Source organism: Nicotiana tomentosiformis, chromosome 5, assembly GCF_000390325.3.
Source record: "Nicotiana tomentosiformis chromosome 5, ASM39032v3, whole genome shotgun sequence".
Taxonomy (NCBI): domain Eukaryota; kingdom Viridiplantae; phylum Streptophyta; class Magnoliopsida; order Solanales; family Solanaceae; genus Nicotiana; species Nicotiana tomentosiformis.
The window spans coordinates 71,729,626-71,744,942 of record NC_090816.1 but is presented as its reverse complement, the minus strand read 5'-3'; the positions used below and the strand labels follow the sequence as shown (position 1 = coordinate 71,744,942).

The following is a 15,317-nucleotide window of genomic DNA, read 5'->3' as shown; positions in this document are numbered from 1 at the left end:
CTCGGAGCCACCTTTTGAAATTTTACTTTGTAATATTTATTTCTATTCCGGAACAGCTGTATTTAAAGATTGTTTTAGTAAATTCAGTAGAGCTTATGACTTGTACTATCAGTTTTGGGATTGTTGGCTTGTATCGAAATTTTCATTTCGAAATTAATAGCTGTTGGTTAAATTTTGCCATTAATTCAGTAAGTGTTAGGCTTACCTAGTCCTAAAGATTAGGTGCCATCACGACATCATACGGAGGAAAATCGACATCACGACATCGTGCCAAATTGAAATTTTTTTTCTTCTCACAACAACAACAATAGCATTCACAATGTAGTCATTAAAGAGTTTTGTTTAGGAGGTTATTTTTATACTAAATGTTATATGTAGGTCAATTGACCAATCCCCATTATAGTATCATATTTTAGTATAATTCTTTTTTACTATAATTTATCATCTATCAAGTTTTGCATTGTTAGTTTTCGCATATACTGTATTATTTTGATCCCAACATGAATATCCTTCTCACATGGTCTTCATTTAATCATTAACTGGACTCGTGGAGGCTACCTATTAGTGGTTTTGCACATAATAATGTGGTTCTACACGTCAGGATTTCTCTAGAATTTCGAGATCAAAGTTTACAAGAATTATAGACAGTTATTACTTTGGTGTTGATGAATCACTTGTTTATATTCTCTTTAATCATGGGTATTCAGTCTTCCTTTTTATATGCTATTGCTCTCCCTTGTTTCATACTTTCTACATGGTTCAGTCGTTAAAATCCTTAAATTCAACCTGATCATGCATGGATGGCATTTAACTCATCAAGTCTTTGATTGTTGCTTCTATTATTTTTCCAAGAACTTACATTAGTTGAGAAAGCCACCTCGAAGTTAACAGAGAAAGGGGTTAATATGAAACTAACATGATTGGTATTAGTGAAGAATAAAGCAACAAATTGCACAAAATGCATAGGATGGTAGAAAAACACTTTATTACTATATTTTTGATACATCAAGTAGATAACATAGGATATCAGCCGAAACTATAAAATTTCATATGCCGCATGGTCAATAAAGCTTAAAGACGATGTGTTATTCTCATTACTTAATTCCATAGAACACTAGAAGGATTATTTTATCATGTAGATAAAGGACAAGCAATTCATACGAAAAAGCATTGTAGCTTGAGAATATAAAAACCATATAAATGTATTATGTGGTTAATTAGGGATTCGTTGTATATATTGTTTCCATGAAGAGCATTGGAAATTTGAGCAAGTTCCTTGCCATGACTTTGTACATTCACCTCCTGCACCATCACAGCATTTACAGTCCAAACCAATCCTAGAAAACATGTTCGGAAAATCAACTATACTTAAAATAAGAAAAAAAATTAACACATAAATTCCCAAACCGAAGAAAACAAAAGAAAAGAAATTATGCAAAGAGTGCTAACGTTGTGGATGTTGAACAAATACACGGTTGACTTCAAGGCTTCCATGGTAATCTGTAGTTATCAACAATATTACTATCACGATAAACAACTGAAAAAACTTTGAAATGCCCATATTCACTGCTGAAAAGATGAAATGAAACGATTAATTCTTAAAAGGAAGCTGGAAGTACAAATTGCATTTATTTATGCATGGAATATGTGGTTGGCCCTTCTCGATGAAATTATGGTAAACACTAACTCCGTGGTCGCGGTTTTAACTCTATTAGTACGTTAGTGCCTTGCAGTGGGACCAAAGGAGGACCACTCAATGAACATAGATAGGCACAGCTACATATGTTATTTTAAGACGCGCACACACGAGGGACTAAATTGTGTAGTGCCCAATTTTCACGTGTCAAAAAACCTATTTCTTTGACTTAACTAATCTGATATAAATTGAAAGTGCAGTGCGAAAATATAATGTACAGAAGTAATTTTACGTAGAAAACCTCCTCGAGAGAGTAAAAATCACGATCTACCCTCGTAGAATTTACCTCAATACTTCACCAACTTCAAAGAGCGATATTAGGGTATAATTCAATAACCAAAGGAACTAACTCTAGTACCTTAAGCCCTACAATTAACACGATTGTAGCTACCCCTTTCCAGATTATAAACTCTTGAGAATTATTTATCTACAATTATACTTCTCGAAAAGCAATAGAAGTTACAATTACAGAACAATGACTCAACCTAACCAACTAAGGAACTAAAGCAGCTTCATCTTCGTGAATAAGTTCTTCTGTTGCTCAGCTTGAATACTTGAAAGCACTTTCTTACTATGATTGATATTTGCCAAGAATAATTTTTTGAAACTATGTGAATAGCATTAGCCTTCAATAGCAGCAACATAACGCTTTATATACGAGTGAGGTTAGCCCAAAACTTCTTCAATTGATGCTCCGAAGCCTAGAATATTTCGGTTAATAAAAACTCTTTTCTAGGATTTGGTTTCCTTATTTGTTTCCAAATCAGCACGCTTTTCCTTTTTTCGTGTTCCTTTTCTTTTTATGCAAGTGTAATAATATTAATAAAATCTCATTGACCACGAATTTCTCTTGCCGACGTAATACTTATAGTGGACATAATAAATACTTCACGGAATCCGACGTGCATTAGGAATCAGTTGCTTGCTTCAGATCAATACACTCTAAGATACCTGATTTTTTCACAACTATTTGTTAATCATCAAAACTAATATAAGCTCAGCTCAATTAATTTTTCCTTTTGAGAATGACAAATCCATATGCAACTTAGTTCAAACTTCCCACATACCTATGTGTAGTCCTCAGCTTAAGAACCAGATTAATCATTAATAGAACTTGCTTGATCGGCAGTATTGACTTTTGCAAAGTGTTTGTTCTCGCATAAGTCTAGGCGTAAGAACTAGATTGGTTCAGTATTTTTCCTACAAACAGACACTTTATGATCATAGTTAAACATTTCAACAAGTACATAGAGACATAGAGACCAAATTTATTGATCAATATATGTGCACATCCTTAACTTCTGCTTTTTGGTATCATCAAAAAATAAAATGTCAGTAGAGCCAAAAGTGAATAATTAAGTATATCAAACGTATGACAACTCAAGCTATACTAATATGCACATAAATCAAGAGCTCAAACATTTAATCTAAGAAAATTATCCATCTTTGAGAACTCATTGAACCAAAAAAAATTCACTAAAGTTTGTACCAATTAAGAATGAAAAGACCCAAACCAACAAAAAAAAGTATAAAAACATGCTAACATTACCACATACAAAGAAAGACAGAAAGCAAAATGAACAACAACAAATAGACTTGTCTTAAAAGGAACTAGGTTTTGACTAGGCTTAAGAATAGACTAGAGGCCGGGTTCACTTGCTAGAGGAGGGTAATGTTTGCGTAAGCCCCAATAACTTTTCAAGGCGAGCAGTGGCAACTTCTTGATCTTTCTGTATTTTCTCCATTAGCCGCTTATATTCATCCTTGAAAGAGGCAATCTCCTCATTTAGCTATTGTTCTCTTCCTTGGCATCCTTTAGATCATTGATCAACTGAGTGGTTAGGCTATTGCTCTTATCACCTAGTTCTTTATCCAGAAGGTCACACTTTTGAAGTGTTGCTCTTTCAAACATGTCATTTTTATCCCTTTTTTTCTACTCCCAGCGAGCTCTTAAAGTGAGCAATCACTTAAGAAATCAAGTACACATAAGAAGTGTGTGCTATCTTTTTTATGGATTGGTTGCCCTAGCTATGTGCATGATCATGAATGATGGCAAGTTGAACAACATGTTCTTATCAAGCATCTCTATCACTGCCATATCTGGGGTAGTAGCCTCATTCCTTCTTTCCGATCTAGGCATTACACACTTGTTCATAAATTCGTACAATAATGTCATGACCCAAAATCCCACCAAGTCGTGATGACACCTAGTTCAACCCGCTTCGTAAGTAAAATAATATAGTTACAACTATAATGAGATATCATCAATATTAATAATAAGTATTATAGCAAGAATTAAATACAACTATCCCAAGGACTGATAGTATAAGTCATGAGCCACTATGATTTAGATTTACAATGCTAGTATGAAGAATAAATATAATATCTTTTTAAAGTTTATATAAACAGAATTTAAGTCCTAAACTACAATGAACAAGAGGTAGCTTGAATCAGAAATACTGGTACGTCTTTAATGCAAGGCTCTGTTTTTCATAACTACTCAACACTAGAATCTACACGCAAGGTGTAGAAGTGTAGTATGAGTACAATCGATCCCATATACTCAGTAAGTATCTTGACTAACCTCAGTGAAGTAATGGCATAATTTCTAAGTCAAAATATACTCACATAATATAACATGTGTAGCTCATAAGTGAGAGAAAATAACAAGGAGGAAAATGAAAAGTAATAATTAAAGGATCGAGTAACGGAAATACTAAGCCTGTTTCACAAATATAACAACAAAATCTTCCGGAAAATCAAATCTATAAAGAAGGAAACAATATCCGTGAACTAATATAGGCCATAACTAGAAATTGGTATAACAAAAAGGGGTATGTTCAAGTAATCAAATCAAATGGCATGGCAACACCCTTCGTGTATTTATCTCGTCCTCACCAAACATATGCATGTATGTCAAATCAAATAGCACTTTAACACCCTTCGTGAATTTTCACGCTTCCTCATCATTCACATGAATAACAACATCAAACAAGGTAGAAGGCGTAGATGTAGCAACAACAAGTGATATAGAAGGCATAAGTGCGACAATAACGACTCAGAAAAATAGCATAAATGTATATGCGAGCTAGAAAAAAGTAACACAATATAAAACATGTCTCTCGTCCTCTCCTGCACGGAACAACTTTGAGCCATGAATTCACATCCTCACTTACATGAAAACACCCTTCGTGCCAATACCAAAATGTCAAAAAGCTCGAAAATAATATTCGAGTGTCCACCAACCCACTAACAATGTCCAATGCATGTGAATAATGCGTCAACTAGCTATATAAATGATATGCATGGATAATACATGTAAAACATGTGAAATACATGACAAGCATAACGAATTCATGTGCATAATCAAAAATGTCATTTGTTTTCCCGTAAAATGGTACATTTGAATTTGCTCGTGATTTTTAGACAAGTGAATTAATTTGATCCAATAAATAATGAAAAAACTAATGAAATATAAAATACTTAGCTTTAAAATATAGATTGAGTGACAGAGATGATGAGTCCGGAAACAGGGTTTTCGGGCACAACAATGATGAGATCAAAAGCGAGGGAATTATATTAAAATACTGTATAGAATGTAGTGTAAGTTAGCCACAAAATTCGTCCCTTACAATGATAACTGAGCTCTCTATTTATAGCTATGTCTAGGGAAGAAAGTCCTAGGATCATGCCCTTTTTTAATATCAATTATGAGGGCCATTGATGAAGATGTAACGTTAGACATAAATGCCAAATTCCTTGTAACGGGAAATCATTCTTAATGCTGCAAAATATTCTGTATTAAATGTTATCGGGCGCAAAGCATTTAATACTTCTTTTATGATCGTTATTCCTTCCGGTGACAGGCGGAATAGCTATGTTCAGTGGCCATCTCTATCTTGTGTTACATGTGTCCTTCCTTTAAGCAACCACGTGTCATGTCATATTTTTTTCTATACAGATAGTCCCCCTGCTTTCCGGAGACATAACTTTGTGTCACCGAAAAGTTGGTAGAAACACTCTTTTGGCGGGAATTACTATAATTCCTTTTGAAGTCCATTGATGGTTGATTAGACGCCTATCTCTCCGCATTTAATGCCCCGAACATGCGTCTTCCCATGATTTAGCAAGCCTTTTACCGATTATCGAGGTAATCTTAGCCAAGGATTTAGCCGCCAAAACATAACTTATACGTATCAACTTCCCCCTTGAATTCCAACTTCTTTCATCTCATTTCTCCTACTGAGTCTCCATCTTCTTCAAACAAAAACCCTTTCTCTTTTTTGATAGCTTCTTCTTCAAAAGGTATTGGTTCTCCGAAAGGCAAAAACAAAACTGACGACTTTGTCGCTCCAACCGTAGACTCCATCATACCAAAAAGACTCAATACCGCAAAGGATTTTAGGGAGAAATTCCCTTCTTCTAACCCTCAAACATGGGCTGTTAGCAGGTACCCTTCTTCCATTCGTCCTTCCAGTATTCCCAGGAAGATTGCTGTTGCCATGAGTTAGATATTATTACTCCTGATTTATCGGAGAGAGTGACCCTTTGCAAGGAAGGTTTTACATATTTCTTCACGTATCCCTTTACTTTAGGTGCGTTTTCTTTGAGCGGAGACCTTGATTCCGTAATTATGGAGTTTTGCCTTCACTACCAGGTGTGCTTGGCACAAGTAAGTCCTTCAGTATGGAGGACGATCGCCTGCCTTCGGCGTTTGTGCCAAGAAATTGGAGAGGTGCTAAGCCTAGCTCATATTATGAATCTCTATTCCCCCAAAATCTTTCGCGGGGGAATGATAAACCTTTGCAAACGTGGCCACCATGCTTTATTGTCTAGCATGGATGACGACAACGACCGTGGGTGGATGGACTGGTTCGTTGCAGTTGCCACCAGTGACATTATTCCAATAACGGCTTCATCCTTTCCGGTCTCTTGAACGACTCTTGTAAGTTCCCTTTAATAAACCTTTTCCTACTATATATTCGTTCATGCTTGTATTGATCCTTCAAACTTCGCTTGTTACATCGACTCGATGGATCCTACCGGTGATAGAAGGCTTGAACCAGTGGGTTCAGAAGACCTTGGAAATCACAACGCCCGAAACTCATTTGTGGAAAGAGTTGTCCCTTAAATATGGGTGGAAGGCCGAAAATCATGGTAACTTTGAATTGCCTTATTTCCATTTTTTGTATATGAAGAACTTGGTTGAACCCTTCTGACTTGTTCATGAAATTATTTCTACTGCGGGCTCGGTTGATATTCCCGAGGAGGATGTTTTGGCTGACCCTGTTGATGTGGCGAGGCTGCTTCAGGAGGCACTTACCCGAACAGGCATCTCCAGACCTGCTTCGGGCGCAAATGTTTCTTCATGGAGTCCCTGGCTAGAGAACAAGCAACCAAAGAGAAGATGTTTCTCTATGGACGGGGAGAAGATTAAGAGGTCAAAGGTTGATGCCCCCGAGTCATCTCCGGTGGCGATGGTGACTGGTCCTCCTTCCAGGCCGGTCATAGACACTGTGATGATCGATGATGATGAAGAATCTAGTGATGTGGGAGCTTCTTTACATAGAAGGATACGATCCTCATCATCTCAATAGGATGCTGGACATGTTGAGACAATGGCACCAACTGACGATGACGTCTCAACACTTTGGTGAGAATCTGATTTAGTTGAATATACTAACTCCCGCTTCCGGGCCCCAATTGCTGTAACCGGTACCACGGGGCTGAGTACCGGGTCCGTGCCATCTTTGGTTGGTGAGCATCAAACAACCAGCACTGCATTTGATGCAGCTGCTTCTCACTCTTCAACTCCATCAGCTTCATTTCTACCTTCACCACCACCAGCAACTGCTACATCATATCTATCTTCAGCCACTCTTCCAACAGTGGTTGCTTCATCATCTCCATCGGTCGCACCTGACCATAAAGAAGGTGTCCCTCCTCCACAGTCCCCAGTTCATGGGTATTTGGGGAAAAATTATGCTGCCCCTTCTGAAGATCCACAAAAGAGGAGGAGTGTTACCCTTTTGGTCTCCACCGGGTGCAACTTGCTTTCGAGGCCAGTGAAGCTTGCTAACTATCTAAAGCCTTTGGCTTCAGAAAAAAACTAAGAGAAGATTCAGACACTCTCAAGGGAGTGTTTGTTGAACAATGCTATGCATAACGTCGCAGCGGTACGCTCATTTCTTCTTCTTTTATTTCTTCTACTTTTGAGCAATTGTACTCTAAGTTTTACCTCTTCTTGTTTTGTCGGCCAACTTTCTTACTTCTGAGGGCCTTCAAAGGCTGATTCGTGAGAAGGAAGAACTTACTTTTGAACGGGATCAGCTTTTGGCGGAACGGGACCAGCCTGTTCTCCACCTCTCGGAACTAGACACCAAGGCTAACGAGGTCGTTATTTTGGAGGATCGTTTGCAGCAAAGCGAGCAAGAACCGATAACCCTTAGCAAAGAAATTAGGCCGTTGAGGGTTAGATTTGATGAAGCCACGGGTAAATAGGCAAAAATCCAGAACATCGTTCTTGCTGCAACCGATCGTGAGGCTGCCTCTGCTGAAAGAGTGATTAACTTGGAGGCAGCCTTAAACTCCAAAAGTGAAGAGCTTGTTGTTGTGGTGGCGAAACATGCCCAGCTAGAAGAGAGGTATAGGAAAACTATCGAGCATAATAGGATCTTTAGTTCAACTATCCGTGAGCTCGACGTCAGTCTCAAATATGCTAGGTCCGCCCGAGAAAACCTTTACAATGAAGTTACTCAACTCAAAGAAGAACTCAATCACCGAGCGAGTTGCCTCATTGTTGAAAAACTTATTCCATGTATAGCATGAGGAGAAAAACCTTGGAAGAGGCTAAGACTGAAATCATTGACATTGATGCCGAAATTGCTAAGGCCCGAGAGCTTGAGTTGCATGCAAAAAATGGACTCCCGGCGCATTCTGATGCTCCAGGTTCTTTTGATTCCGATTCCGAGTTTTCGAAAACTGAAAAAGGATCGGAAGGTGATGATACCGAAGACCAAGCTGGGGAAAATGTTGAGCCATCGATGGAACCATCTACTACTCGCGGGGATGCGGATACTTATCTTCCTCCTGATTCAGGAGACGCTGCAGTTTAGCTTTTTCTTTCTTTTTCTATTTTGTACCCTTATCATTTTGACGCGTCCTTGTAAATAAAAGCATATTTTTTGCTCAAGTATCGTTTGAGTCATACTTTCATTTGAATGTTCATACAAGTCTTTAACTTTCGTACTTGCTCAAGTATTCTGCGCATGTTGTTCTGTTCGAGCTTTATTATGTGTAATCTCGGATGCCTTTCCTTCGAGGCATTTTGGTTCCGAGTATTATCACTTATTCGTGAGGGTTTCCATTAGTATTTGCGCAAGTTTGCTTTTGGCATCTTTTTCGTATGCGGCTTCGAGGGTATTTTTCCCCGATGGCATTATAGATTCCTGGCATTGATTCTTCCAGAACCAACCCTTTAACATGAGTATTATTATAAGAGAGGGCCTTCTTATGTTTACGGTGCTCTTGAAGAGGACGTCTCATATTCATTACGTCACTAACATTTGAAGTACTTGTTTAACTTTCAAATGGCAAAACTAACTCCTCGTTTGGACAAGAAACAAGATAAAAACAAAAGGATTTCATTTCATTTAATTCCTTCTATTTTCAAAAGTACATAAGCATTTTTCTATGCAGAAAAGAAATTGCCATGACTTGTGGCTATCTTGTACAACTTGTTTCGACGGGCTGGATGCGTAGTCCCCGATCCCAATGATGTATTATATTCCCGGATTTTCATTCCCCGGTTGACGTGGTATTCAGTATTGCCGTATTCTCATATCATTCCCCCTAGTGTTCGAATGCGAAGAATGCGAATTGAAACACTGAAAGTTTTGTATCTTCGAAGAGCCCACCAATGAATTGCTAGGTAATCCTTCACTCGGCAACATATCTTGTTTCCCCTTAGGAACTCATGCTATCGAGCAAAAGAATAACTAACAGTCCTCTAGTAGTTTGTGCTCGTGAACGGTCGGATAACCTCCGTTCGATAGCACACTTAACTTTCCAATGGGAATTTTCTATCAAAGAAAAGATTATCTAATCATCCCCGAGTGGAAACTTGTTCGTTTGCCTTGTTATGAGAACTCTTATCACTGTTTTCTTTATAGTATGCTTTCCGTCGCTGCCTCATTCAAAACCTTTCCAGAAAAAACTCAATTGGGACAAAAACTGAACGAAGGGAAAAGGAGTTCAACACATACTTACTGTTTGACTGTTGTTTGTCAGCAGTAATATCTTTTGAGGTGAACCACGTTCTAGTTGTTGGGCAACTTGTCTCTGTTCTGGTTCTCCAACTCATATGATCCTTTCCTAGTGATAGCTGAAAACCCAGTAAAGGCCTTCCCATATTGGGCCTAACTTGCCGGGTGTTTTGAGTTACCTTCCTCAAGACCAAGTCTCCTACTTTGAAATAATGGAGGTTGGCTCTTCGATTATAATATCGCTATATTCTCTACTTTTGAGCCGCCATTCTGACATGCGCCAAGTCCCTGCATTCCTAGAGCAGCTCCAGGTTGATTATCATTGCTTCGTTATTCGATTCTTCATTCGCTTGGAAATACCTTAAGGTTGGTTCCCCTACTTCCAATGGTATCAAAGCTTCCACACCGTAAACAAGGGAAAAAGAGGTTTCTTCCGTGCTTGACTTGGTCGTTGTTCGGTAGGCCCATAGAACCCTAGGTAATCCTTCGGGCTAGCTGCCTTTTGCCGCTTCCAACCTTTTCTTTAGATTTTGTATAATCACTTTGTTTGTTGACTTTGCTTGACCATTTGCGCTCGCATGATAAGGTGAAGAGGTAATCCTCTTTATCTTCAAATCTTCAAGGAACTTTGTAACCTTTGCGCCGATAAACTACAGCCCATTATCGCATGCAATCTCTTTTGGTATTCCAAACCTGCAAATTATATTTTCCCACAGGAAGTCTACCACTTCGCGTTGTCCGATCTTCTGATAAGGACATGCTTCCACCCATTTAGAAAAATAGTAAGTCAAAATTAAAGAAACCTTACATTTCTAGGAGCCGGTGGTAGTGGTCCGACGATGTCCATCCCCTATTTCATGAAAGGCCACGAGAACAGAACCGAATGTAGGGGTTCTGTCGGTTGATGTACTAGTGGTGTGTAGCGTTGGCACTTATCACATTTTCATACGAAGTATTTGGCATCTTGTTCAAACTAATTTTCATACGAGGCCAGTAATATCCTGCTCAAACTAATTTCAGCACCAAAGAATCTGCACCTTAGTGGTTGCCTCATATCCCTTCATGGACTTCTCTCATGACATAGTTAGCTTCTGATGCTCATAAGCACCGGGCAACCGGGCCTTGAAAGGATTTTTTGTACAATTGGCCTTTTTTGAAGCTATAACGTGCAGCTTTGGCGCACAACGCTCTTGATTCTTTGGGGTCTTCGAGCAACTTTCCATGCTCGAGATAATCGATTATTTCGTTTCTCCAGTCCCAGCACAAACTAGTCGAATTTACCTCATAGTAATCTATGTCCAAGACTGAGTTCATCAGTTGTATCATCGTCCCTGATTTCGATCCCTAGATTTTTGTCGATGAGTCCAAATTTGCCAATGCATCTGCTTCCGCGTTGTCTTCCCTTGGGATATGAGTAATTGACCACTCCTGGAATCATGCCGATAAAACCTGAACTTTTACTACGTATTACTGCATACGTTCTTCTTTGGTGTAAAAAATTACGTAGACCTGATTCACCAACAACTGCGAATCACATTTGATTTCGATGACTTCGGAGTCAAGTCCCCGGTACAATTCGAGCCCTGCAATCAAAGCTTTGTACTCTGCTTCATTGTTAGTTAAAGGAATCATTCTAATGGCTTGCCTTAAAGTTTCCCCCAAAGGCGTGATCAAGACTATTCCTAGCCCGGGCCCTTTTACGTTTGAAGCTCCATCCGTAATTAAGGTCCAAACTCCCAATGTCGATTCTGACACTATTATTGCCTCTTTGGCTGCCAGAGGCAATAGTCCCGGACTGAAATCGGCCACGAAGTCAATCAAGACTTGCGACTTAATTGTAGTCCTCAGTTTATGTTCTATATCGAATTCTCTCATTTCGATGGCTCATTTGGCCAATCTACCTGAGAGCTCGGGTTTATGGAGGATATTTCTCAGAGGAAAAATAGTCACCACAGCTATTGGGTGGCATTGGAAGTAGGGCCTCAGCTTCCGGGCGGCGACTATGAGAGCTAAGGCCAGCTTTTCCAGATGTGGGTAGCGAGTTTCTGCTCCGTTAAAATTTTGCTAACGTAATAAATGGGGGATTGCGTACCTTTGTCCTCTCGGACTAAAACCGCACTTACCGTAACTTCTGAAACCGTGAGGTAGACTAGCAACGTTTCACCTTCTTTTGGTTTTGAGAGAAACGGAAGGCTTGAAAAATATTTCTTCAACCCCTTCAAGGCTTGCTGACACTCTGATGTCCACTCAAAATTATTTTTCTTTTTGAGTAGTGTGAAGAAGCGATGACATTTTTTTGATGAACATGGAAATAAACCTGCTCAAGGCTGCCAATTTTCCTGTGAGCCTCTGGACTTCTTTTAAGCTAGACAGTTGATCCGGGAAGTCCTCTATGGCCTTGATTTTATTGGGATTTACCTCAATTCCCCTTTGTGAGACTAGGAATCCTAGGAACTTACCAGAACTGATCCCGAACGCACACTTCTCGAGGTTCATCTTCATATTATGCTCCCTCTTGATGTTAAATGTTTATTGCAAATGGTTCAGGTGGTCACCTGCATTCAAAAGCTTAACGAGCATATCGTCTATATATACTTCCATAGTCTTTCCTATTTGTTTTTCGAACATCTTATTCACGAGCGGTTGATATGTGGCTCCGGCATTTTTTAACCCGGAGGGCATTACGTTGTAACAATATGTACCAAAATTTGTTATAAACGAAGTCTTTTCCTGATCTTCTGGGTTTATCTTGATTTGATTGTACCCAGAATAAGCATCGAGGAAACTCATTAACTCGTGCCCGGTCATGGCATCAATCATTTGATCGATATTTGGCAATGGGAATGAGTCTTTTGGGCACGCCTTATTAAGACCTTATAATCTATGCACATGCGAAATTTATTATTTTTCTTAGGAACTACTACTACATTGGCTAGCCAGTCCGGATATCTTACCTCTTGGATTGAACCAATCTTCTTTGACGAATTTATTCCTTGCTTCGGTGATAGGGCGCTTCTTCTGCCTTACCGGATGTATGTTGGGATCCAAGCTTAAATTGTGCACGGCTATTTCTGTCGGGATTCCTGTCATATCCTCATGCGACCATGCAAAACAATCAGCGTTAATTTTAAGGAATTCGATAAAAGTAGACCTGAGCTCCGGGTGCAGTCCTGTTCCCAAATTGAATTTCCTTTCTAGGAATTCTTCGAACAACGCAACTTGCGCCAGTTCTTCTGCCGTGGACTTCGTCGCGTCCGTTTCTTCTGGTACTTGAAAATACCTTGGTACATGGTATTGTTCCGACTATTCTGTCCCTGGGCTAACTTCATCTGGTTCGAGGGAAGGTGCCGGTTCCAGTAATTGCTATGCCGCACGTTCCTTTCCTTTGCTATTGGAGACCGAAATTGCATTCATCTCCCTTACTTCCAGTTGATCATCCCTTATCTGTTTTATCCCCTCAGGTGTCAGAAAATTTAACAATTGGTGATATGTTGAAGGCACAGCTTTCATCTCATGCATTCATGGTCTTCCCAAGATGATGTTATACCCCATGTCTCCATCTACCACTTCGAAGAGAGTTGTCTTCATTACTCCCTCAACGTTCGTGAGTAGCAAAATTTCTCCCCGGGTTGTCACGCTTGCAAGGTTGAATCCAGCGAGGAGTTTTGTTGCCGAGATAATTCTTCCAGTGAGTTTAGCTTGCTCCAGTACTCTCCATTGTACGATATTGGCTGAACTTTCTGGATCCACTAAAACACGTTTAATTTTAAAATTTAACACATTTAAAGAAATTACCAGTATGTCATTGTGCGGTAGTAGCAATCCGTCTGCATCTTCATCTGTAAATGTGATATCGTCTTCCCGGAGCCTTTTATTATGAGTTATCGATACTTTTGTCTTCGTCGCTGATGAAAAGGTGATCCCCTTAATTTCATTTCCTCCGAAGATCATGTTGATCATTTGGCGTTGGGGGTCTTCTCCTACTTTTGAGGTTTCCGTGTTGCCCCTGTTCCGACCATAATTGTTTTTAGCTCGGTCACTCAAGAATTCTTTGAGGTGACCATTCTTTAACAGTGTTTCCACTTCTTCCCGGAGGTGTCGGCAGTCCCCAGTCCGGTGGCCGTTAGTGCCATAGTATTCACACCACAAATTGGGATCCCTCTGGTTGGGATCAGATTTCATAAGTCTTGGGAATCGTGCCTCTTTGATATTTCTCATGGCTAATACTAACTTCACCATACTGACGTTGAAGTTATACTCCGACAACTTTGGAAAAGAAGAATCTCGCGACCCCGAGATTTCTCAATCCTGTAGCAATTTGTTGTTTCGGCCACGATTATTCCTATCAATGGTGCACTTGTTTGCTGTCCGGAAGCTCCTGCCATGACCTTCTGTCCGCTCGTAGGGAAAAAATCGGCCCCTCAAAGTCCGTCTATCCGTGTCAATATCATCTTTCATTTTTTTTTCTATTCTTCTCCCGTCCTTTGGTCGACAATGGAAAGCCAACTTGATCGTCTTCCATCCTTATTTTCGACTCGTACCAGTTGTGGACATCCACCCAAGTCGTCGCTTGAAACTCGAGCAGACATTCCTTCAACTTCCGGGAATCGTCCGAACTTCTTGGATTTAAACCTTTGGCAAACGCTTCAGCCACCCATTTATCTGGGACGGTCGGTAGTAACATCCTTTCCTTCTGGAATCGGGTAACGAACTCTCGTAATAATTCAGATTCTCCCTGCGCGATCCAGAATATGTCGGCCTTTTGGGCTTGTACCTTTCTAGCACCGGCATGAGCTTTGATGAAAGAATCCGCGAGCATCCCAAAGGAATCTATGGAATGCTTGGGCAATAAAGAATACCATATTAAAGCTCCCCTCATGAGAGTCTCACCAAATGTTTTCAGCAACATGGACTCAATTTCTTGAGGAGCCAAATCAATTCCTTTTACTGTTGTTGTGTAGGTGGTAATGTGCTCCTGTGGATCTGATATTCCGTTATACTTTGGCACTTAGAGCATTTTGAACCGCTTCGGGATTAATTTAGGGGCTGCACATGGTTTATACGGTAATTGAATATACTTCTTCGAGTTGGGCCTTTTAGTACTGGTGGTGTGCCCTGGATTTGATCCATGCGGGTGTTTACTTCATTTATGAACTGCAAAATTTCACCCTTGAATAGATCATTCTCGTTGTTTAGGCCGGATCTACTCCCCCTGGCCCCGTCAGAGCCAACTTCGCCCCTAGGAGTGTTATTATCAACTCTCTGCGTCGTCTGGTTCGCGGGAACATCAGGAGGAACTGGATCTCGCTTGTTTGCATTATTTGAGGCACCAGATAGTGCCTGCTTCAGTTCTCTCA

The 15,317-nt window shown here is 39.9% G+C and overlaps 1 protein-coding gene and 1 long non-coding RNA gene across 2 annotated transcripts; both read right to left on the bottom strand.

The window, feature by feature from the left end:
• Positions 1-965: 965 nt before the first annotated feature.
• On the bottom strand, positions 966-1,642 carry LOC117277183 (uncharacterized). Its single transcript, XR_004507457.2, has 2 exons — positions 1,450-1,642; positions 966-1,337 (listed from the first exon to the last, which is right to left on the bottom strand). It is a non-coding gene; the product is annotated as an uncharacterized lncRNA (long non-coding RNA).
• Positions 1,643-13,479: 11,837 nt separating this feature from the next.
• Positions 13,480-14,199, bottom strand: LOC138892559 (uncharacterized). The gene has a single exon (XM_070176294.1). The coding sequence runs from the start codon at positions 14,197-14,199 to the stop codon at positions 13,480-13,482; it is 720 nt and encodes a 239-aa protein (XP_070032395.1).
• Between the last annotated feature and the right edge of the window lie 1,118 nt (positions 14,200-15,317).

Bases quoted from the DNA above. Each gene is read 5' to 3' on its own strand.
- LOC138892559 (XM_070176294.1), bottom strand. From the start codon at position 14,199: ATGGTGAAGTTAGTATTAGCCATGAGAAATATCAAAGAGGCACGATTC.